Source organism: Chiloscyllium plagiosum, chromosome 1, assembly GCF_004010195.1.
Source record: "Chiloscyllium plagiosum isolate BGI_BamShark_2017 chromosome 1, ASM401019v2, whole genome shotgun sequence".
Taxonomy (NCBI): domain Eukaryota; kingdom Metazoa; phylum Chordata; class Chondrichthyes; order Orectolobiformes; family Hemiscylliidae; genus Chiloscyllium; species Chiloscyllium plagiosum.
In genome coordinates, this window is record NC_057710.1 from 139,470,182 (window position 1) to 139,496,159 (window position 25,978).

At 40.3% G+C, this 25,978-nt stretch overlaps 1 protein-coding gene across 3 annotated transcripts in view; it reads right to left on the reverse strand.

Moving 5' to 3' along the window:
- Nucleotides 1-25,978, reverse strand: part of sorcs2 (sortilin-related VPS10 domain containing receptor 2) — a 608,959-nt gene that overhangs the window by 392,055 nt on the left and 190,926 nt on the right. For all 3 annotated transcript variants that reach the window (XM_043698411.1, XM_043698404.1, XM_043698394.1), the window contains exon 3: nt 2,291-2,387. In XM_043698411.1, the coding sequence (XP_043554346.1) occupies nt 2,291-2,387 (97 nt within the window). The remainder of the gene's footprint in view (nt 1-2,290; nt 2,388-25,978) is intronic.

The following is a 25,978-nucleotide window of genomic DNA, read 5'->3' on the forward strand; positions in this document are numbered from 1 at the left end:
ACATTAAAGAACGGAGTTGCCATTTAGCTGCCTTGAGGCTTCATCAAGTGTTTGTTTCTCACTGATAACGTAGTGTGTTTATTTTAATGTTGAAAGAGCAGGGCATTTAAAAACTTCAGATGATGACACTTAAACAGACTTTATCTGCCCTTCACGAGCACTTACATCAACAGTATGTTTCCCATACTGTTGATTAAAGCTCATTCAAGAGCCAAATTGGGGAATGTTTGGGTCATTCTGTGTGATTCATACCTGATCCTCTTTCCCTTCTGACAAAAGTGGAATCTGTCAGAAGTGGAAATGGGATTCCCACATCAGGAAATGCTTGATGTTTGACAGAGTTAAGTACACTTGAAGTATGAAGATGTTTGAAAGACTTGCATATTGAAGTTAAACTGGCACAAACCAGAAAAATAACAGAATATTTTTGGATTTGGCTCAAGGATAGGGGGAGGAAAAGACAGTATTTGAAGCAAAAGAGTACTTGCATGACACCTGTATTATGTGGAGGAATGATCTTGATCTTCAAGAAACTCTGATCCAGAATAAATGAGGATATATGTCACTATAATGCCCACCAAATGGTATTAGAAGATCAAAGAAAAACAAGTTGTCAGATTTGACCAGATATTGGATTAATCTCATACACTTGGTTTCTGAAAAGTACTTTCTTTTCCCTTCCAGTACTGGGTACATGAATTTCAAATCTAACAAAAAGAATCAACAAATCTGAAAACAGACCTACTGCAGGTGACATAAGCAGATCATAAAACATACGATGTAATCTCAAAGTAATGATGTGTATAAACTTAGTTTGAGGAAATCTGGGCAAAGGGAATTTATAACCTGAAAGCAATTGAAAAAGAAAAACCTCAGGTATTTATTTTTAGTCTATACATGAGCAGATGAATTAACATTACAACAAATTTCACCTGTCTGTCTTTATTGTATTCAATACAGGGAAAAACTTACCAAGGGAACATTTTTTCTTAGCATACGATGGAATAACGACTACTTGCAGAAAACATTTAACTTCTTCTGCGGTGTCCATATCAATATACAAGTGACCCAGTGTAACCCAATTGTTGCTATTTGAGCAATGTCACCAGAAAGTAATCATTTTATGCAGTTACAATAAAGCTTTTACTCCCACTGCAACTTCTACAAATAATGCATTTTCAGATAAATCCCACCTCCAGCAGCTCAACACATAACAATATTTAAATTTCTCATTTGACATGGCGAGACATTGTGAGCTTTCTATCAGTTTTCTACACTGCCCAAAGCTATAGAGATAAGACTAAAAGCATTCCACCAGACACTGAATTTAGCAGATATTTTTATCCTGTTTGTGAGAAAAAATAGCACTCGCATAAAAGCCAGTTATGACAATATAGTACATGCATCACATGCCCCAAGGGGGCAAACTAAGAGCTTTGATTACCAATTCCACAAAGTCTAGCATAGGACAATGGGAAAAAAAGTAAAGTGCAACCAATTATTTTGCAATCATCTGCCAGATTGATGTAGCCATGTTCCAAAGGTGAGCTTCCACGATCACATCCCTCACAGAAACAGCTGGAATTTGTACTGTTCACCTTGCCAACAAGATGTCTTTCCTTTTGAATTAATAAATAAGCTCTAAAATGGCACCCTGCCCATTCACAAATATGACTGAACAAGATTCAAAATGCAGATATTCTTGGTTTCTAGATGAAACCTCAATGCCAGGTCAAGTTGCATTCAGAACAAAATATATATGCAAGAGTTTGAAAGAAAATAATTCACTATTGCTAGAGCTGGTATTTCATTTCCTCTTGAAATTGCATTTTTAGAGTTGACAAGACAGAAGCTTTGCTTCAAAATTCAAGGAAATAATTATAATTCCACATAGGGATAAAATAATCTCATGACAAGATCAATTTTGTGAATTTTAACATAACTGCCCAATTTTCTTGTTGAACAGATAAGAAAGGGAAGGGAGAAAAAAAAACAGTAGGTTACAAGATTTGAATTGAACGCTGTCATGTTGAATCATCAGCAAATAAAAAACTGAGGAAACTCTTTAAAAAAGGTGGAATAGTTCCTGCCTTTTTCTGGTGATAATTTTCCCTGTTGCACAGTGTAAAGTACTTACTTAGTGGTGATATCTAACAGTAAAAAGAAAGTCACTTTCTCTGGTTGTTTGAAAACCTGCATCAAAGTCATCATAGCTTTGGGAAAAAGAGAGTGAGAAAGGCCTTTAAAATAACTCAGTGGCTCCCATATCCATACTTGAGCTTTACTGTACCTTTTTCTTGTTTGCAGGACAAATGTAGAAATTGGTGATTATGTTGGTGCCAGACTGCAGGTTCAGTTTTACATAGTTTGTTCCATAATCTGATGACCTGTCAACAAAAAAATAAGAAGCAATGGGAAATTAATAGTGATATTATTATGCAATCCTGTAAAACCTCCACTTTTATTTTGCCTGGAATGGGAACTTTACACACAGCAAATGGCTTTAATTCATTGCAGTTCAGTCAAAAATGAATGCATTTTAGCATCTGCCGATGACAATTGATATCCTCTGTTACTGCGCCAACAGAAACCTTCCTCCACATTCTGCTCAAACTCTCTGCAGCCTTGACACAGTTGACTACCCCATCCTCCTGCAAAACTTCTCCACTGTTATCCACCTGGTTGGTCTGCATTTGCCTATTTCTATTCTCATCTCCCTAACTGTATCCAGACTAATACTTGCAATTGTTTATTTACTGCTCCTGCACCATTACTTCTGGTGTTCCATGCATCCATTCTTGTTCCATTTCTTGACTGCACAATGCCCTTGGGATTATCCTCTGAAAACAGTTAGTTTCTCATATAGAGATGTTCAAAGTAATTCCAGAATAGTATGCATCATAAGCTGGGTGCTTAATTTGAGAGTTTCTTGCAACTATGAACTTAGTTTTTTAATAGATTAAATTAGATTGCCTACAGTGTGGAAACAGGCCCTGCGGCCCAAGTCTACACCAACCCTCCGAAGAGCAACCCACCCAGACCCATTCCCCTACATTTACCCCTGACTATGCACCTAACACTATGGGCAATTTAGCATGTCCAATTCACCTTTGGACTGTGGGAGGAAACCGGAGCACCCGGAGGAAACCCATGCAGACACGGGGAGAATGTGCAAACTCCACACAGACAGTCGCCCGAGGCTGGAATTGAACCTGGGACCCTAGTGCCGTGAGGTAGCAGTGATAACCACTGAGCTACAGTGCTTCCAGTGGATGGTCAATGATATGATGTGCTGGGCCCCCTTATCATTTCGGACCTTGCTTGTTCTCTTAGATATTTTTGAAAAGCTGGGAGAATTGTGCAAAGACGTACTGTAGGTGGCTGGAAAGGGGTCACTGGAAGATGATATACAAACAAGAATTTTAAGATCTATTTAATTCTTAACAAGAAAGACATCATCGTTTTGCTGCCCAATGCCTGCAAGTGAGATAATTTTCTTACCTGATTCATAAACCCTGCAGCTCTCAAAATGCTAAAAATGACAATCACAGAAATTATTCGAAAATAAAAATCTCATTTGAGCTTACTTTTATGTCCCATATTGTGTGTTTATTGGATGTACAGGTGTTTGGTATAATAGTGGTGATAAGGGAGCTCTGAACTAGTCTGCTTGGCAAGAATCATGCAACAGCTGTCAAGTTGTGATAAAAAGAGTTGTTGCCAAGCCAATAATTAAGCTTCCATTTAAATGTGAGGTGCCAAATTGACTTCAGCTTACAAATATCTACTTAAATCTCAGGGTGATGGTCAAGTCTGAACAGGAATGTCCATCACAGTAGTGTGCCAGATTCTGAATATTACGCATAAAAGGAAACTTTGATGCATGAGAACTAAATTTAATGGAATAATTTTAATCATGAGTAATAGCACACAACAGTGATGGCAAATTGGAAGGTATATTGCATCTCTGCATTAATGGTACTGTGCAAATACAAGTTGTTACTGCTAGAATAAATCATATTTACCATAAGTATACCTGATGAAACCAACTGTATTAGCCAATAAAGTGATATTATCATAGAATCCCAACAGATGTGGAAGCAGGCCATTCTGTCCAATAAGTCCACACTGATCCTCTGAAAAGCATGCCAACCAGACTCTGTAATCCTTCATTTCCCATTGCTAATCCCACCTAGCCTGCACATCCTGGACACTATGGAAATTAGCATGGCAAATCCACCTAACCATTTTTGGACTGTGGGAGGAAGCTGGAGCACCTGGAGGAAACCTACGCAGTCACAGGAAGAGAATGCAAACTCCACATGAGTAGGTCCCTGGGGGTGGAATTGAACCTGGATCCCTGGTACTGTGAGACAGCAGTGTTAACCATTGACCCACCATGCCTGCCCTATTTGTATCAACTAGCAGATCTTAGACTTGAAACTCTAAATCCCAGCTATCCTATCCCTTTACAAAAAACATTTCTCAACTGCTCTCTTAGAAGTTGTACTGTGATAGGACCTATGTGTACCTTTCTGGACAAACATCAACTTATAACATCCACAGAATAGGCCTTAAGTTTCCAGTAGATTCTTCTGATCTCATTCCGTAATTATGGTGTATAGCCTAAGAGGATGCTAAGCTACAGTTTTTAACATTTACAACCATTTCTCCTTATTTCAAATCAAAAGGAAGAAGTAAGTAAAACAGTCAAACTATTCCACAACTAACTATTTGAGCCAGCAATGAATACGAGCGTGCATCCAGGAATCTCCAGTCAATGGCTTGTCAGTTTTCACTGGCTGAAGAAAATAAAATCCACCTTGAAATTCCAACACTTCAGTCTGAGCTGTAAGTTACACTGAAGAATATGGAATTGTAACCAGAAAGTGGTACATGGTTACAAGAGAAATGGAGAACAAGCATAAGAAAATAATAATCATTTGTTCTCCAAGCCTCCAAGATCTCCGCACTGTCCCAGTTCTAACCACAAGACAGTGATGTTATTGATGCTGCCGCAGAATTTGTTTCTTCAAATCAATGCCATATTAACAAAATCGTGAAAGAAGCCTGGTTACTAAAATCTAACTTTAATGAATAGTAACATATAAGTCTTCTTGCGCACTCTCTTTGACAACTAATGGTTAACTGAATTATATTTCGTTTTATAATGTGCTTGAATTTGCACATTGTCCTGTGTCTGCTTTTCTTCTTTTTCTGTCTCTCCTTATTCTGTTAAGAGATCTCTATTTATTTTCTTATTTTCCTTGTGAAATATGAATGTTAGCAGAATAAGGTATTACTGTGCTAACATTTTGAGCAAAGACTGAGAAAATTTAAAACCAATAGTTATTTACATAATAAAGATATTTGCCAATTTAGTCAAAATCATTGTGACGAAGGTGAAAATAATAAAATCCATTTTTGTAAACAGTCTGCACAAATAAAGATCTAAATATTCATTTAACAAATTTTTCAACATGTTTTTATAGAAATTAAGTACAACAGCAACAGTCGTTTGTTGAACTAATGAAATTCTACCTGATCTTGGTGACTGAAATGTGTTGACTCATGAAATGAATTTAATTATAATTAATTAATGTTGCAGTGTTCAAGTCATACAGTGAGCGAACGTGTAATTTTAAAGGATTAAGTGTACTAATTGTTCAAATAAATTACTTGCTCAATATATACCAACATGAGTGAGTGGGTGGTTGAGGAGAAAGTGATTGAGAGAAAGAAACATTAAAAGGAAAGAGGGAAGGTGATATATATAGAGAGATAATAAGACAGACTTGGTAAAATGAGAAGAAAATAAATAGATCTATCAATAGGATAATGAGAGACAAAAAGACAGACACAGGACAATGTGCAAATTCAAGCACATTATAAAACTAAATACAATTCAGTGAACCATTAGTTGTCAGAGAGTGTAAGAAGTCTTACATGTAATTATTCATTAAAGTTAGATTTTAGAATAAATTCAGAGGGATCTTTGACAATTCTACAAATGTTTTTCAAAAATAAAATGCCAGAAGATCACTCTAGAACAGTGACCAAAAAACATGATTGCTAAGAAAACATGTGACCACAATAAGAGTCTTGGAAAAACCTCTGCATTTTTAATTGATAAAATGTTTATACTGGTAAGTTTTATGAACAGCAGACTAAGCAGAACAAAGCCATTAATTTTATTTTTATTTCAGAGCAAAAGAATCAACTTTTTCAGTTCAGTTCAGTTCAGAAGGAAATAATCTTTTCCAGCAACATTGAAGGGAACAAGTCACCTCAGCAGAAGTGTTTTCTGCTCTGTGAAGTTTCCGAGCAAGGAGAGAGTTTTTAATCAATCTCTTTGCATTGTTGGAACTGAAAACATTTATGGCCTCAGAAATATGAGAAGTTCACGCCTGCAGACTGGGGATGATAAAATTGTCTCCACAGTCCAGCAAAAATAAACTGGGAGTCAGTTAAGTAGAAACCTACGAATTAGGATAGGAGTATAATTTATCTGGACTTGAGTCGCTGTAACAGAAATAGTTTTGGGAAGGATTGAATTTCGCTTTGCTGTTTTTGTTAAGATCTTTCAAACAGTCTTCAATATCTATAATTGTTTATTTTTCTACTTTTTTCTGTAATAAATTTGCATTTTTCTGTCAAAAGAATCTGTAACGTTCTGCGAATGTGTTTCAGCAACTAACCCACCATGCGAACAAGCACATATCAAGCAGGTTTCATTCTGGGATTTGATTTGCATATCCATTAGGAGGATAACAGAAATAATGTACCTAGTCATTCAGTTTAGTTTTAGTTACAAGTCAAGGAGCAATATAATTGGACAATATAATGGGAGCTGGTGCATCCAGCTCCCATGACAACTTCTGTTCCTGCCGTGATTATCCATTAGGAGGATAACAGAAATAATGTACCTAGTCATTCAGTTTAGTTTTAGTTACAAGTCAAGGAGCAATATAATTGGACAAGTCACTTTTAATACAAAAGAAACATTTAAACTATTTCTACTTGGTGTCCTATTACTTGCAACATTTAAAGAAGTCACTATCAGCCTTCAGTGATATTGTTATGGAAAGGTTGCATCTTCATTGCATGACTCCTTGACAAACGTTTTATCCTTTCTTAATTCTTTGTCATTGTTATAGCGGATACAAATACTATGAATCACATGGTGATCTCCATTATGTCACAGGCCATTATTTTTCGTTCCTGGTGCATCCAGCTCCCATGACAACTTCTGTTCCTGCCGTGATGTTAATCCAATAGCTTTTGGTGGGAGGAACATTTGAACTAACAATGAGGCCCCAGAGTAAAAACTGGTTGGATCTTCATACTTGAGGACTCTACTTGCCCTCAACAAAACTGGAAGCATGGTTATAACAGGCACATTCTCATCACATGCTCCTTCCTGTTCACAGATACCAAGCATTGTTCATTGATCAATATCTGTGATCTACAGATATTGATCTACAGATAAAATACATGGATACAAACTGGTGACAATATTCCCTTGGTGATAAGCAACAGCATCATAATTCAGGGCATGGTAAAGATAGATCAGTGGATATCTTCAAACACTTTTTATTGGATTATCATGAGCTGTTGAAAAGAAGTTGCTTGCTATTTTATCCCTCTACAATAAGAATGAAAATGAATGACAAATTGTGCAGTAGTTTAGAGAAACAATCGACCAACTGAAAAATAAATTGGCTGTTTTGAAAACAGTTTTGCTTTCCTTCCTGTCCATGTGACACGCTTTAAATGTTATTCAAGAAATAAAAATAATGATTTTCAGAGTATCACAATAGATATCTGTAATCTAAAGGAAGTTATAGTGTTAAATCATTCTTCACAACTTTATTAAAAAGATTGTGCCTAAAGTTAATGTCTATACAAGTTCCAGCAAATTTACTTCCCTCATGGGTGGCACAGTGGTTAGCACTGTTACCTCACAGCGCCAGAGACCTGGGTTCAATTCCCCGTATTTGCATGAGTTTCCTCCCACAGTCCAAAGATGTGCAGGTTAGGTGAATTGACCATGCTAAATTGCCCATAGTGTTAGGTGAAGGGGTAAATGTAGGGGAATGGGTCTGGGTGGGTTGCTCTTCGGAGGGTTGGTGTGGACTTGTTGGGCCGAAGGGCCTGTTTCCACACTGTAAATAATGTAATCTAATTTATGTGTGTGTCTGTCCCTATGCATGTGCGTGTGATATACCTTGAAGGACCCATTCAAACGTTTGTCCAAGTTCGGCTCTGTATTAATATACCATATATAACATAGATATTAAGCAAAATATGAAGGAGAATCATCCTTTTTTAAAGCTTTAAATATCCCCATCCTCAATAAAAGAACAGCCCAACACATCGGACAAGACCGAAGCATTCACAGTAGTCTTCAGCCAGCAGTGCAAAGTGGATAATCTATCTCAGTCTCCTCCAGTGTTACCGAGCATTACAGATACCAATTTTCAGCCAATTCAATTCATTCCACCGAAAATCAAGAAACAGTTGGAGGCACTGGATACTGCAAAGGCTATGGGCCCTGACAACATTCCAGCAACAGTACTGAAGGCTTGTGTTCCAGAAGTGCTGCTCCCCTAGCCAAGCTGTTCCAGTACAGGTACAACACCGGCATATACCCAACAATGTGGTAAATATACTACCAGGTATATCCTGTACATAAAAAGCAGAACAAACCAATCAATTATTGCCTGCCAGTCTACTCTCAATCATCAATAAAGTGATGGACGGTATCATCAATAGTGCAGCACTTGCTCAGCAATAACCTGTTCAGTAATGTCCAGTTTGGGTTCCACCAAAGCCACTCTGCTCCTGACATCATTACAGCCTTGGTTCAAACATGGTCAAAAGAGCAGAATTCCAGAGGTGAGGTGAGAGTGATAGCCCTTGACATCAAGGCGGCATTCGACCAAGCGTCACATCAAGGAGCCCTACAAAATGGGAATCAGGGAGCAAACTCTCCGCTGATTGGAGTCATAGTTGGCACATTTGATTGTGGTTGTTGGAGGTCTGAGTTCCAGCATCTCAGTTCATCAGGGCAGTGTCCTGGGCAAATCATCTTCAGCTGCTTCAGCAATTACTGTCCTTCCATCAAATGGACAAGTGACAAGTAATATTTATATTACACAAACATCATGCAGTGACCATCTCCAACAAGAGACAACCTAACCACCATCCATTGACATTCAATAGTGTTACCATCACTGAATCCCCCACTATCAACATCCCGAGAGTAACCAGAAGTGCAACTGGACTTGCAACATAAATACAGTGGCTACATGAGCAGATTAGAGGCAAGGAATATTGCAGCTAGTAGTTCACCTCCTGACTCCCCAAAGCCTGTCCACCATCTACAAGGCACAAATCAGGAGTGTGATAGAATACATCCCACTTTCCTGATGGGTGCAGCTCCAACAACACTCAAGAAGCTTGACACTAGCTTGATTGGCACCACATCCACAAGCATCAGTTCCTCCTCCACTAGCATCAGCGTGTACTATCTACAAAATGCTCTGTAGAAATTCACCAAAAGATCCTCAGGTAACACCTTCCAAACCCATGACCACTTCCATTTAGAAGGACAGCAGGTATCTGGGTACACCAACCAATACAACCTGTCCTCCAAGCTAGTCACTATTCTGATTTGGAAATACATTGCTGTTCCTTCACTGTTGTTGGATCAAAATCCTGGATGTCTCTCCCTAAGGACAATATATGTCTCCTTAAAGCACATGGACTATAGCAGTTCAAGAAAGCAGCTCACCACTGCATTCTCAAGGGCAGTTAGGATGGGCACTACATGCTGACCAACCAGCAATGCCAACCTCCTATGAATAAATTTAAAAAGAAGATTGTCTCTGTAATTTTCATTCTACAGCAAACTCTGGTATTCTTGATTAACTGGCAAAAAATTGCATACTTCAAAAACCTATATTATTCTGTCCAATTATCATAGAAACTTAACTTACTTCAATATAAATATACTTCTTGTTCAACTGAATAGCCACCCAAAATATTAACAGTTGACTCAGTTCTGAGACAATATGCCCTTAAATAGCATATGTGATGTCCAAGTAGTTTGTTGAAGGTGTTAGAGAGAAGTTTGTCTGCCAGTAAGTTTTATTGAAGGCAAAGATGCATTATTATTGTAAATGTTTGATGCTATAACTTCATTTGCAAATCCGTGGATGACATCACGCCAAAGAAGTGAGTCTGGGTGTTCTCCAACCAGAAACCTTTGATGAACCGGCAAATCCACTGCCTCCTGAAGACCACGCATACAGCATTCAAGTCAGATGACCCAGACCTACACAGAAGGTCCAGATATCACCTCTGCAAAGCCATCCGATCCGCCAAGATGCAGTACTGGACCAAGTTAGAGATCCAAACCAACCAAACGGACACCCACTGCCTGTGGCAAAACCTAAACAACATAACAGGATACAAAGTGAAGCAGAGCAATATCGCGGACAAAGACACATCCCTCCCTAATGCTTCCTATGCTTGATTGAGCAGAATGCCCGAGGGGCAGTGACACCTGCCCTGACAGCTCCAGACACATCTGTTCCCATCGTCACCACTATAGATATCAGATCGGTCTTCCTGAGAGTCAACCCAAGGAAAGTGACAGATGCAAACAGTGTCCCCTGCCGAGCACTCAGATCCTGTGCAGACCAGCTGATGAAGGTGTTCACTGACATCTCCAACCTTTCCCTCCTACAAGCCAAGTCCCCAACTGTTTCAAGAAGACCATCATCATTCCAGTACCAAAGAGCCTTGCAACGTGCCTTAATGACTACCACCCAGTGGCTCTGATCTTGATAATCACGAACTGCTTCAAGGGGCTGCTCATGGTCCACATCAACTGTAGCCTCCCAGTCGGCCTCGATCCCCTGCAATTTGCCTACCGGCGTCTCAGGTCCACCATCATATCCCTCATCCCTGGAATATCTGGGCAACAAGTACACCTATTTCAGATTCATTCTTTATCTATTACAGCAACGCCTTCAACACCGTTACCTCCTCCAGACTGATCTCAAAACTCCGAGACCTAGATCTCAGCTCTGCCCTCTGCAACTGGATCTTCAGCTTCCTGACCCATAGACCACTAGCAGTGAAGATGGAAAACTGCACCTCCTCCACAATAACTCTCAATACTGGAGGCCCCCCCCAACGATGTGGTATCAGTCCCCTACTATACTCCCTGTACACCGACCACTGTGTACCCAAATTGCGAATGAATGCCATCGACATCTTTGCTGATGATGCAACCATGATAGAACGAATATCAAACAATGATGAGTCAGAACACAGAAAGGAGATAGAGGGCTTGATGTCATGGTGCAATGATAACAATTTCTCTCTCAATGTTGGCAAAACAAAAGAACTAATCATTGACTTCAGAAAGAAAGAAGAACGTCAACATCAACAGAGCAGAAATTGAGACGGTGGACAGCATCAAGTTCCTAGGAGCGACAATAACCGACAACCTGTCCTGGACTTCCCACACAGATGCAGTGGTCAAGAAAATATAACATTGCCTCTTCTTCCTTAGGCAGCTTAAAAAATTTAGCATGTCCATAAGGACCCTCACCAACTGTTACAGATGCACCACAGAAAGCATACTATCCAGGTGCATAACGGCCTGGTACGGCAACTGCTCTGACCAGGACCATAAGAAACTTCAGAAGGCTGCGTGCACAGCCAAGATTATCACAGAAGCCAATCTCCCATCCATGGACTTCATATACATGGCTCATTGCTATAGAAAGGCTGCCAACAGCATCAAAGACCCTTCCCAACCCAGTAATGCTCTCCTACAATCTCTTCCAACAGGCAGAAGTTACAGAAGCTTGAACACACGCAACAAGTTCAAGAACAGCTTCTTCCCTGTCATTATTAAACTGATGAATGGACTCCCTAACTTCAAATAATGTTGACCTTATTAATGTTGACCTTGCTTCACACACCTCTTGTGCAGTGTAATCCTGTGTGCCTCACTCTGTCTAAGCACTCTATGATTTGCATGTCCTGGCTTACAATAAGCTGCCTGTACTGCTCACAAACAAAGCTTTTCACTGTACTTAGGTACACATGACAATTAATCAAATCAATCAAATAAAATATAACAGTGATACGTATACCCCTGCATTATATTTCTATGACTTACTGTGAGTTTTTAACATTGGTTATATGGACCTCTTGATTATCTTGTAAACACTTCTGGTCCCACAGATGCTGGATAATAGAACATTTACAGAATATAGAGATCCATCGCTATAATCTCTGGAGAAATAGCAGGGATACGGGTAGGCGAAGTTGGTCGTTATCTCACCACTCAAAAATCTGACATCTGCCACTTCACCATCTGTGACCATCAAGATTATCCTGATCCATCTCTCCTTTTCCTGTTGCATATGCTGTTTTGGAAGGATGGAATCAAAGCCATTTTTCTCACATCTGTCCAAGTTAAACTAGCGACCCCTGCACAGAGTAGAAGGTGGTGACAGATCTTGGGCAGCCCCAGAAGTATTGGAATGAAGCGATAAGGCCAAAATGAGACCTCCCTCCCTCCCTCCTACTGTTGCCTTCAAACTAATTTCAATCACTCCCCTCAGATTCAATCTTGATCTCTTCAGCTACCCGATCTCAGGAAATCAGCATGTAAGAGCTGCTCAGTTTGTTCAATGTGTGCAGGAGAGTTTCCTGACACAATATGTAGTGGGTTAGTATAGGTTAGGTGGGCTTGGATCAGCGCAACATCGAGGGCCAAAGGGCCTGTACTGCGCTGTATTCTTCTATGTTCAGTGATACGCACAGTAAAACAGTCAAATCTCAAAGATGAAGAATGCCTACTTGTACTGCATTGTTAGAGCCAAGCATGAGTCATCACCGCCAGAAGAGATAATTGAAGAGAATCAGAAGATGAAAATAAATTGTTCACATAAACATATTTCATTTTAAATCAGTTTATTGACATAAAATTAACCAATATCTAGTTGTGGATACATGTACCTGAAAAATCATCATTACAGATCTAACAGATGCAGTTCTCAATTGACTGAAATAGCTCTTTTGATATCTATTGGGTAAGGAGGCATCAATAATATTCTGAAAATATTTGATCAAGTAGTAAAGAGCTCTCTTTAGTTGTTATCACAGTGGATTTTTCTCTTCAATAAATCAGTTATTAGGTTAGGAGAAAACCTAGAGAGCATTTGATCTAATGAAAACAATTTGGTGCCTCTGTTCTTTTTGACCATGGTTGGTAATTAATCCAGCCGATACTTGCTGGCTGGTGAGTCAATGAGTACCCTTTGTTGCCTTCTTCGGCATTAAGTGCAAGCCCTGTACTTACACAGCCAGTCTCAGAACTTGTCTAGGAACAAGAACCTGGAGGTGGAAATCCAGGCCTCCTCAGAGGCCAGAAGTCCAATGCAGGTAGTACCAGGCACTGCAGTGGTTGCAATGCATCCGCAAATCTAGGAATCAGTGAGGAACCCAGGTCACCATTAAGTGAAGGCAGAATGAGAGTGGCATTGGGTACAGGTTGTGGGGGTGGGGAGGTGTGGAACAGGGTTTGGCCACAAGGGCGGGGAGGGTTAGATTCTTAGCTGGTGCTCCCTCTTCCTGACAACGGATCCTTCAATAAAGCTCTGAGTACCTAACAAGGAGGAATGTTCCTGGAAGCCCACAAGCAAAGCTGCCAGTGTTGCTTTACCAGCTTCCTGCACGGTCACTGCATTGCCCGTGGCTGGTTGAGTGCCACAGATAGCTGGATGAAGCTCTTAATTTTTATTAATCGCCCAGCTAAGGTTCTCGATTGACAACAAGACACAGTAACGTTCACTATTAAACAAAGACACTCTACGTTACAAAAGACAACTACATATGGAAACATTAACAGCTGGGAAGCAGCTTCACAAATGGATAATCAATTGCAAAGCTGGAACTCCAATCCTTAAGTCACAAAATCAAGAGTCTCATGTGTTCACTCATCCAAAACAAATCAAGTCGCTTAGCCAGTGTGTGATTGAAAAGTTGACCACCCCCTCCCCCAGCCCCCACTCCGCATCAACAGAAAAAACTAGAATGGCTCAAAATCAAACAGACTTCCTTCACTTGGATCCAGGACTCATAGCGTAAATTGCATGCATAAAACGTAGAGATTAGATGAGAATAGAGCAGCTTGCTCACACTCACCATCTAGATTAATAACCAACTTGAGCTATATCTAAAAGAATTGGCACAGCCTCTAACATTTTTACCTAACATGAGGCAGTCCCTTCAGAAGAGGGGAAGGAACAGGGCAAAATGTAACTGCAGAAAAGCAGAGGCACAGGGAGAAGATTCAAAGTTGAAAAGTAAAGGGGTTCAAATGAGATTAAACCAACTGGGCATTAATTTGTTAGGTTCCAGGGTTAAGTAGGACAGATGCATACAACTGTATTATAAGCCCTTCTACCAGCAGTGTAATGGGAAATTAAATAGCTTCATAGGCTTCTGCCTTGTCAAGTGAAGACAATATTCATTTTAGTGACATTTGGAACAAAGCAAAATTAATTGGGATGGTAACTGATTTCTTCCTTAATGTCTAGAGATAGAGTCTCTTGTTTAACTTCTCAAATCAGTCTTAAATTAATTTTTCAAAAACCTTTACATGGCTCAAATTCCATGGTTCATTTAGTTTACAAGGATCTGACAAATAAAAAAGATATAAAATAATAAATGCTTGACAGAAATTGGTGTAAAACCCAGTGACCTTCGCAGCTGGTGGAAAGCAGGACCTGGCTTTCAGTGACAAAACAGAAATTTCTGAAAAAGCTCAGCAGGTCTGACAGCATCTGTGGAGAGAAATCAGAGTTAATATTTAGGGTTGAGTCACCCTTTGTCAGACATGATCTAAGGGAGGGTCACTCGACCTGAAATGTTAACTCTGACTTCTCTCCACAGATGCTGCAGATCTGCTGAGCCTTTCCATCAATCTGTTTTTGTTTCTGATTTATAGTATCTGCAATTCTTACGGTTCTTATCCTTTCAGTGGATGGCCAGCAGAATGTTGCCGGTAATCGTGCTGGGAGGTCTGATCTATTGAGCATTTGGGTGACGGGCTGTACCACGTGTCCAAATTTCCTGGAACAGCTAGAGTAGCCAAAAACAGGAGGCAGGAGGAGAATCCTTTCAGTTTGACTCCACAAGGACAGCTTGCAGTAACCAAGCCCTCAGCATGCTTCCTGTTAGCATCATTTGGGGGGAGCAGGGATCAACAGGGTTACACTGCATTTAGGTATGGAGAATACTAGTAAAGGGGTGGAAGATCAGGGCAACTGAGGAACATGACGTGTTTGGGAATCAACATTTTTGACAGGTCCAACAGCAGCAGCTGCTTAAAAAAACCCACGGATGGTCGGGTTCTGAAGAAGTTATTAGACTCTAAATGTTATCTCTGTTACATGAATAAAGGGTTATGGGAAAAGGGCAGCGATGTGGACATGACGAATGTCAGATCAGCCATGCAATATCGAATGGCGAAGCACACTTGAGGCACCAAATGGTCTACACCTGTTCTTATTTCTTATCGTCTTCTCTCTCTACAGATCAGCCGGTTCTGCTGAGTTTCTCCAGCACTTTCTACAATTTTATTATAGCAGCATGGTGAGTGAGGTCAAAACTGAGATGAACAGCCTCAGCAAATGAAGAGTGAGAGGAACCTGGGAATTCAGTAAAGGTAAAAAGTGATTGATCGTTCCAGTGATGGATGAATAGATGAATGGGGGAGGACATGAAGGATTATCACAAGAAGCACTATGGAGAAGAATAAAAGGAAGGTTTTTGATTGAATAGCTCTTAGGAAATGAGGTAATTGATTAAATATGGCAATTTGAGGCAGAAACCAGAAGAATGTTTAATGGGAAAAGAGTTAAGCACTTTGAAAGGAGAAATATAAATGATCCCAGGCAGGACAATGCATCAATATCAGCCTAGACCCCAGTGTCCACAAAGGCTGGTAAGTGAAACACTGGGGAAGGAGCAAAGGACAGGACCAGACCTGAGAAAGTATCACCAAACAAGAAAACGTGATGGGATTGATGTCTTTTTTAATGTAGAAAGGAGAAGACTAAGCAGTGATCTGCTTAAGGTTTTGAATATTCTGAAGGGTTCAGTGGAATAGGAGTGAAAACGTTTTCTATCTCTCCAGGTATCCAAAGCAAGGAACCAAAAATTAGCCGTTAATATATCCAATAAGGAATTAAAAAGAAAACATTTTCTCTGAGAAAGGGAAAGCTAGATAAATACAAGAGGGAGAAAGGAGTAGAAGGATACGTTAATGGACGGAGATGAATTAAGAGAGGAGGAAGATCTGCAGATCTGCAGTCTTTACTTTCTCCCCGAGGAAGATCAAGCAGAGCATAAATACTGGTATGGATCTGTTGGGCGGAAGGGGCACGTCTCTATACTGTAAACGTTTTAAGCCATTTCTCCCATACATTGAAATGTCTGCTTTCTTTACTCTGAAAGTAGGCACTGATTTAAAATGTTGCAACTGAGCAGAATGTCTTATGTTGTTTGACCAAAAGATGATATGATGCAAGAGCACAGGTAAACCATTCAGCCCATCATGTCCGCTCTGCCATTAATTGCGATCATGGTTGATCTGATCATCCTTCTCTCCACTTTCCTACTTTTTTGCCATAACTCTTGATTGCCTTACCGTATAAAACTGTGTCGTAGACCTGAATATTCTTAACCAGCCTCAGCAGCTTTCTGTGGTAAACAGTTCCACAGATTCACTATACTTTGAATGAAGAAATTCCTGTTCATCTTAATCCTAACTGAGTGACCCCTCACTGCTATTATGTCCTCTGCTCCAAGACTCTCCCACAAGGTGAAACAACTTTTCCACATCTACCCTGCCAATTCTCCTAAGAATCTTACATGCTTCAATAAGCTCACCCTCATTCTTCTAAACTGCAATGAGTACATTCCCAACCTCAAACTCTCCTCAGAATAAAATGCCTCCTTGCCTGGAATCAACCCAGTGAACCTCCTTTGGACTGCCTGCAATTCCAGTATGAGCGGCACGGTGGCTCGGTGGTCAGCACTGCTGCCTCACAGCACCAGAGATCTGGGTTCGATTCCAGCCTTGGGTGACTGTTTGTGTGGTGTTTGCACATTCTCTCTGAATCAGTGTGGGTTTCCTCCAGGTACTCCAGTTTTCTCCCACAATCCAAAGATGTGCAGGTTAGGTGAATTGGCCATGCTAAATTGCCCATAATGTTCAGAGATGTGTAGATTAGGCGCATTAGTCAGGGGTACATGTTGAGCAATAGGACAAGGAAGTGGATCTGGATGGGTCGGTGTGGACTTGTTGGGCCAAAGGGCATGTTTCCACACAGTAGGGATTCTATGTTCTTTTCTTATAGACAAGGGGACCAGAACGGGTCACAATTTCCTCAGTGTGGTCTTATTAAATCTAGTTTTGGCAAGACCTCCTTATTTTTATTCTCTATTCCCTTTGAAATTAAGGCAACAGTTTGTTTCCTGTCCCCATTAAACTAAACCTGGATGCTAGCTTGTGTTTCATTCTTCAGGACTCCCAAATCTTTCAGTGCTGCAGCTCTCTTTCGACATTTAAATATTACAGCAAACTTAGCTTTAACCAGCGAGGAGAAAGTGAGGTCTGCAGATGCTGGAGATCAAAGTTGAAACTTTATTGCTGGAACAGCACAGCAGGTCAGGCAGCATCCAGGGAACAGGAGATTCGACGTTTCGGGCACAGGCCCTACTACAGGAATCACATTCCTGAAGAAGGGCCTGTGCCCGAAACGTCGAATCTCCTGTTCCCTGGATGCTGCCTGACCTGCTGTGCTGTTCCAGCAATAAAGTTTCAACTTAGCTTTAACCAGCAGCTTGTGAATTGGCATTCTTGATAAACCACCTAAAATTATATACCTGAAATACCAGAAGTTTACTGTAGTATCATGATGTCCGAGTAGGCATTTGAGGGTTAGGGTGAGAAGTTTCTTTGCCAGTGAGTTTTATTGAAGGCATAGTTTAGAGGCCTACAGCACAGAGATAGGACCTTTGGCCCAAACTGGTCCATACCGACCAAATAAGTTGCATTATTATTGAAGTGATTTATGCTATAAGTAAAACATAACAGCAATGTGCGTACTCCTTGCATTACTTTTCTATTATTAGTGTGTTTTTATACATTGATTATGTGGACCTCTTCATCAATCAGAATATTTGATCAACCAGCACACTCTTGGTCCCGCAAGTGGCAGTTACTAAAAGGTTTGCTGTATTCAGCTCCTCTATTCATCCGACCAAATTGCATCACCTCCCACTATACTCCATTTGCCAAGTTTTTGCCCACTCACTAAACCTGTCCATATCCCTTTGCAGACTCTGTGCCATCCTCACCACTTGCCTTCCCATCTATCTTTGTGACATCTGCAATCTTGGCTAGAGTACATTCATATGTCCCCATCCAAGTCATTACCAGATGTTGTAAGTAACTGAGACCTCAGCACTGATCTCTGTGGCACTCTGATAGTTACAGGTTGCCATCTTGTAAATGACCTCCTTATCCCAACTTAACATCTTCTATTAGTTAGTTAACCTTCTATCTATCCTGATATACACCTCCATCACCATGGGTTCCGACCTTATTAAATAGCCTATTGTATGGTACCTAATCAAATGTCTTCTGGAAATTCAAATACCACATTCACTGCTTCCCGTTTATCTATCCAGCTAGCTATCTCCTCAAAGAATTTTAATGAATTTGTCAGGCATAATTTCCCCTTCACATGGCCATGCTGACTCAGCTTGTTATATATTACATACTCATAAATACTCTGTTAATACTTCCTTTATAACATATATTTTCCCAATACCAGATGTTAAGCTAACTGGCTAAGGAACATGAACCTGTTCTTGTCTCCTTCTTTTAAATAAAGAAGTTATATTGGTAGTTGTCCAAACCTCTAGGACTTTTCCAGTATCTAAGGATTCTGGAAGATTATTACCAATTTATCCAGTATTGCTGCAGCTATTTCCTTTAATATCCTAGAATGCATCCCATCAGGTCCAGGGGCTTATCAGTTTTCAGCCCCATTAGTTTTCCTAGCATTTTTTTCTCTAGTGATAGTTACAATATTTATTTCCTCTCCTAATTTTGACATCAAAAAGATCATTATCATTACCCCAGTTTTGTATAGGACAACTGACTGCAAGGTGACTTAATATTTTTACTTCCAACAGAAAAAGTAGCTGATTATGCTATGAAATACCTTAAATGTCAGATAAACATTGATTAAATAAGGTATCTGAATCTCAAAAATTAGTTGTAGCAAGACTTTACTCTTTTGCATCTTCGTGAGCATCCAATGGACCTGCAGCACATACCCAGTATGTCTCTTATTGGCCAAGAAATCAGATGCAAGTAAATCAATTTTCTGTGAAGGCAGCTTTTATAACACGGGCATTTAGACCAGTGGGAAGGCCTTCCAGTATCTGAACCATGCACTTAGTAGCATCAGGAATCAATGGGAAGGTAAGAAACATAGGGCACAATGCATGTGGGAAAACATGGCCACTGGAGGAATCTTTAAACATAACAGTGCCTAACTCTGGCCAGCTTCTGCTTGATGGCTCTCCCGCTTGGACAGAAGTAGAGTCAGCATTTTGAAAAAGTACTCTGCTTTTGAAACAGGGTCTACAACAATGAAAATGCCTAAAGAGCAGTACTTATGCTTTTGAAATTTTCTGACTAGGTTCACACCCACCCACCAGCCCCTGGTACGGACCTGACATTCTGTTACCAGATGAAAACCAACTACCCCATGTCCCCTGCCAAAATCAATTCACCATGACAGCGTCACTACCCACACCATCACTCCTGACCTGACTCTCCCTCCCTCTCGTCCCTGCCATACCCGACTGATCTGGCCCCTTCTGCTCCACTTCCCTGTCTTTCTTCCACCCTCACTGACCTACTCATAAACACTGCATCATTTATCTTGTCACCTTGTACCCCAGCCTTCCTATCCACCTGGCACTCTACTCCCTACTTATCTGACACCTTACCCCGTGACCCTACTCAAATGGCATCTTATTCCTCACAAGCTGATGAACTATCTACTTGTCACCCTGACCTGACCATCTACCCATCTGACATCCTACCACTGGCAACCTACTCTTCACCAGTGACACACTAGGTAAGCAAGCGCAATACTTTAATAATTTGTATGCAGCCTGTGTCTACAGATTACTGCACAGCCTCAAGGCGACCTTCACGATGAATCTGCATTTATGTCAGTCCTGCTGCTAGATTCATGGGGCTTGTTTTTAGGCAAATTTAGGCTTATTTTAGGGGTGCCTAAAATAAGCAATAGGCCTATGCAAATATGTTAAACATCAGTTGAGGATCTGCTTGCTAGAACCTACAAGAGGGATGAAAGTCACACCATCTGCAGGATTTAATGGCTCTTGTGGTTATCACTTACAACATTATTGAGGGATGTTTTTAGAAACATTCCCTATGAAACTGGGAAAAGAAGCACAGGAATACTGTACCCTAACGGCTCAGCTATCATAAGTGGGCTACTATCCCCCTCCACTCTCTATATCTTCCAAAAACCTACCCCAAAGCCTGCCCACTTACCAAAAATACAGCTTCCAGCTCTATCATTCAGTGGGCTGCTTGTGGAAACTGGCCCACTGACAAGAGCACACACTCTGCAGTAAACAGATGATCTATTTCAAACTTTGTGCACTTATTAATTGTGACCCAGAATCAGACTGATGTGAATTTTTACTCAAAATACTCCTCCCAGATTGGTCTTAATTGGGTAAAAGAGTAATACATAGGGATGACTGAAAATGGTACCTTGGTTTTTCAGCATTTAAAATTTTGTGACAACGCTGCAAAAAACAATTGCTCCTTTGTCACTTAATGATCACCATTTTCAATATTTATTTTCCTTTTTGTAAATTAATCTGGTATCTGTGCTGCTTGAATGCACATTAGCTTATTGTGCATTTCTGAGGTGATCTGTCTCTGTATGAGAGGAGTAGCTGCAGGGAACACTTCACTGGTTTTCAGGGTCTTAACTGTAAATCAGCTGAGTAAATGAAGACATTTCTCAAGTCAAGCATGAAGCTTAGAAACAGAATAATAGTTCACTACAAACATATAGGTAATATAGAGGCTAGTAAGTAGTAGTCACCAACAGGATTTCTAAGACAATAACTCAATGAAGGAAAACCCAAAATTTATTTGGATGTTAATGTTAATTAAATAAATTTGAGCTGGAGTTTTGCAGGTTTTATACAAAAAAAATCATTTATTTGTGTAAAGACAATTAGTCAAGATTGTCACTCTTGATCTGTGTCCAATGACTCCTGATGATGACTAGGATGTCAAATGGACATAAAATTACTCTATGGCACGACTGAAAGTAAAGTAATTGGGGGAAGTTAGGGCATGGGATTCTCTGCAGTCTTCTTGCCAATAGTTATCACTCAAACATCTTCACCAAACCATATTAACAAATCGTCATCACATTCCTATTTGTAAAAGTTATCACGATTCGCAAATTGACTACTGTGTTCATCACATTACATCTGTGATTACAAGTCAAAAGCATTTTGTTGGTTATAGAGTGTTTTGAAATATCCTGAGACTGAAAAAGGTACTATATAAATGTAACATCATTTATCATATTTGACCATGACGACATATGTCGGCAAAACCTTCTGTCTCGCTTTTTACATCAAGAAGTCAAAGGATAGCAATGATCTGGGAGAGGGGGAAGAAAATTTAATGGGTGGGAACAAGGCAACATGAACACCTCACGTATACATCTGATAAAGTATATTTCCCACTATGTAGACCTTTTTCCTTGGTTAATAAAGGCTGTGTATAGAAAAAATTCAAGTTATTGCAGTGGCAAAGTGCAATGTGGATATGCTGCAAAATGGTACATCTTTTGTACCTTTTCCCCTATTTCCTCTACTATGCCTCTGGCACTTTGGGGAAAGTAGAATAGACCAAAATAGCGTGTGGAGAAAGTGAGGTCTGCAGATGCTGGAGATCAAAGTTGAAACTTTATTGCTGGAACAGAAATAGCGTGTGAGCTCATATCAGAAGCCTGAGAAAATGCTCTGACAAAAAGGTTAAGAGGTGATCATTCTAATTGCGTGAAAAACAAATTCAAATTTTATAAATTTGTTAACGGCAGTCAACCAATAAACCACCTGGGTTGGAAATTCAACTTCTAAAGTAAACATAACCTGTTCTGTGTAGACCCAGGCTAACATATAAAACTTTTCAATTTCAGCTCAAATCTCCAGCGACCTTTGCAACATCAAAATATTTTGTATCTTTCAGATTCAGATTGTGACTTGTTCTTCACAATCCTTTCAACATCACAAGTTATGTTGCACTAACTAATGTCTCATCATAATCTTGTTCTAAGCATGAGGTTGCTTGTCCAATAGGTTATGCATTAAGTAGGATTTCTCTGGATGTAACCTTGGCTGTGCACAAGTAACCTTCTCCATGATGTGATATTTATAAAAACTTGCAGAGGTCAATAATCCATTTTATGGCTGAAAAGATACCCTGAGGCAGAAGCTTGACAATTGCACTTAAGTATTTGAGCCTGAAAACCACATTTTTATGGCAAGGAGTTCAGAGCTTTCTCTGCAAATAAAATAATATTTTTAAAAAATAAACTGCCCTGGCGTCATGCAGAAACTGTTAAAACAGAAAAATAGATAGGCTTTAAATTTCCTTTTAAGGACTCACTTTTTCCAAACTGTAAGAAGGCAGAGGCAATTTGCATACTTGAAGACCCAATTCTGCATATGCACGACGCTTGGGCTATCATCTCTGACTGAACCTATTCCTGGATGTTTGATCACACAACCTCCAACTTTTAATCACCCTGCCCAGAACTACAGCCTTTCCCTGTATCTCCAATATTTTTAAAACTAATAACTCATTGAATTTTGCTGAAAGGGGAGACATTTAGTCAATGCTTTTTGTCTTGCACCAAACGCAAGAATATAAAATCATCACGGCCATTTACACCACAGGAAAAAGGTGACTAATTCCTTAGCAAGTCAACTTTAATCCACTGTCAAAAAAAAAATCACACTTTAATGGATTATAGTCCAACAGGTTTATTTGAGCTTTTGGAGCCCTGCTCCTTCCTCGGGCAGCTAGTGAGAGAGAATACATCAGACACAGAATTTATTAGTAAAAGATCAAAGGGTCATAAAACTAATGAGAATGTATTGAACAAACCTAGATGGCTATTATGTGTTTAATCAGTAAGAATGGAAATGCAAGTTTAAATTGATTAATATGTAAATACCAGAATTTCTTAAAAGTTACTGCCGCAAGATAACTTAAGGTTTTATTAGCGTAAAGTTGACATCTCAGGCCAGACAATGCATTGTAGGCATGAGGCCTTGTTTTGAATCTGTTTTTGTCTCAACCTGGAATCAGACTGGTTTTACTTCCAAACTAGAAACTTATAAAATGCCACATTGATTATCTACAGATCATGTGCTTTGTAAATAAAATAGGATGTATCTGCAAATGCAAATTCACCCCATAGACGTGTGTGTGTGTGTGTGTGTGTGTATGTGTTTGGGGAGGGGGGGGTGCGTGTGTGAGAGAGGGAGAGAGAGAGAGAGAGAGAGGGTATGTGTATGAGAGAGAGGATGTGTGCGTTTGCGTCTGTGTGTGAGTGAGAGATGTGTGTGAGTGAGAGAGGGAGAGTGTGAATGTGAGTGTGAGTGAGAGTGTGCATGGACAAAGCAATGATGCCTAGATCACAGCAGGTATTTAAAGAACTGATGGCTAAGTTGCACTGGCACTAAACAGTGCACAAGAGGAGTGGGGTCAAACATGATATTCCTATTCCTGTTTCTTATGTTCTAGCCTTCAGTCAGATGGTCTGGGCACATGAAGTCAAGGCAGAGTCTGATGTCTATCCAGTGCCTTAGACACAGTCAGTTGGCTCCTTGGTTACAGCCAGGGTGTCAGTGTCATAACAACCAGGGAATTGGGCCAAATTCAGTCTGACAGGTCCACTATCACCAGCTCACAGAGTTGCAGTAGATCAGTTGGGGAGTTGCACACATATATTGGTCAAGGGTCTGGTCGGTCAGCAGTCCCTACTGCTGTCCATAAAAGTTAGTCGTGAGGGTGGCAATGGTCATTCTTGGGGTCAACTCAATGAAAGTCAAGGAGAGTACATCAGGGGCTGCTGCTAAGGTAGACAAATTCGAGAAGTCAATTCTAGTGATTGGAAACAGCATGCTGAGATAGAGAGGGGACAATCATTGTGAAAACAGGCAATGCAACATTTAAGGGCGGTGTTGATATAGAATGAGAGGGAAAGGGTAATGTATGTGGGGTCATATAAGGCCAACACTATCCTGGCTTTGATGGAGGTACTTTGTTTGTCATGTTAACCTGGTACACCTGGGACTGGGTGGGGGAGGGATTAAAGTGGGGAAGATGAAAAGTTTTGTAAATGGGTTGGGTGGAAACATAGTGAAGGTCACAGTTGATGGTATTGACAGGGAGGGCAACCAAGAAGGGAATATGATGATTTGTGGGGGAGGGTGAGTCACCGAGATTGACAGACTGAGTTTGAGACTCACTCTATGAAGCATCACCACTGCCTTCTTGAACTACTGCAGTCCATGGGCTATAGATAGACACACAATATCATCAAAGAGGGAGTTCCAGGATTCTGATCCAACAATACTGAAGGAAGGACAGTATATTTTCAAATCAGATTCATTAGAGTTTAGATTAGATTCCCCTACAGTATAGAAACAGGCCCTTCGGCCCAACAAGTCCACACCAACCCTCCGAAGAGTAACCCACCCAGACCCATTCCCCCTAACTAATGCACCTAACACTATGGGCAATTTACACGGCCAATTCACCTAACCTGCACATCTTTGGACTGTGGGAGGAAACCGGAGCACCCGGAGGAAACCCACGCAGACACGGGGAGAATGTGCAAACAGACAGTCACCCAAGACCGGAGTCGAACCTGGGTCCGTGGTGCTGTGAGGCAGCAGTGCTAACCACTGAGCCACCGTGCTGCCCCCAGATTGGATGTGGTATTTATCAAGCAGCTGTTTTGCGATGGATGGTATCATGCTTTTTGAGTGTTGTTGGAACAGAACATATCCAGGCAAAGTTAAAAATCACACAACACCAGGTTATAGTCCAACAGGTTTAATTGGAAGCACACTAGCTTTCGGAGCATCGTTCCTTCATCAGGTGATAGTGGAGGGCTCAATCCTAACACATAGAATTTATAGAAAAAATTTACAGTGTGATGTAACTGAAATTATACATTGAAAAATTGATTGTCTGTTGAGTCTTTCATCTGTTTGAATACCATGATAGTTTCACTTCTTTCATGTGTAAATCACAAAACCTTTTTTTTAAAGTTGCATTCTCAGGTTAGCTGTTAACAATATGTTGAAGGTGTTAGCCCTCTGTGTTCTCAGTCTATGCCATGATGTTTAGATTGATCCTAATCTAAAAAGTGAGATAACGGAGTTTTACATGAATTCATGCAGTTTTTGAGCAAAGTCCAATATAACCCTGAAAGTACAAATTCACCCCACAAAATATATGTGGGTCTTTGTCTGTCTGGGTGTGTGTGTCTGTCTGGGTTGGGTGTTGTGAGTGTGAGAAAGTGTATGTGTGTGTGTAGTGAGTGTAGTGTGTCTTAAGTCTGTGAGGGGGTGCATGTGTGAGTGTGGGAGTGTGTGTGTCTGTAAGGGTGGGTGTGGGTGTCTGTGTCTGTGTGCGCGTCTGTGCCCGTGTGTGTCCGTGTGTGTCCGTGTGTGTCCGTGTGTGTGAGAGAGAGAGAAAGAAAGAAAGAGAGAAAGA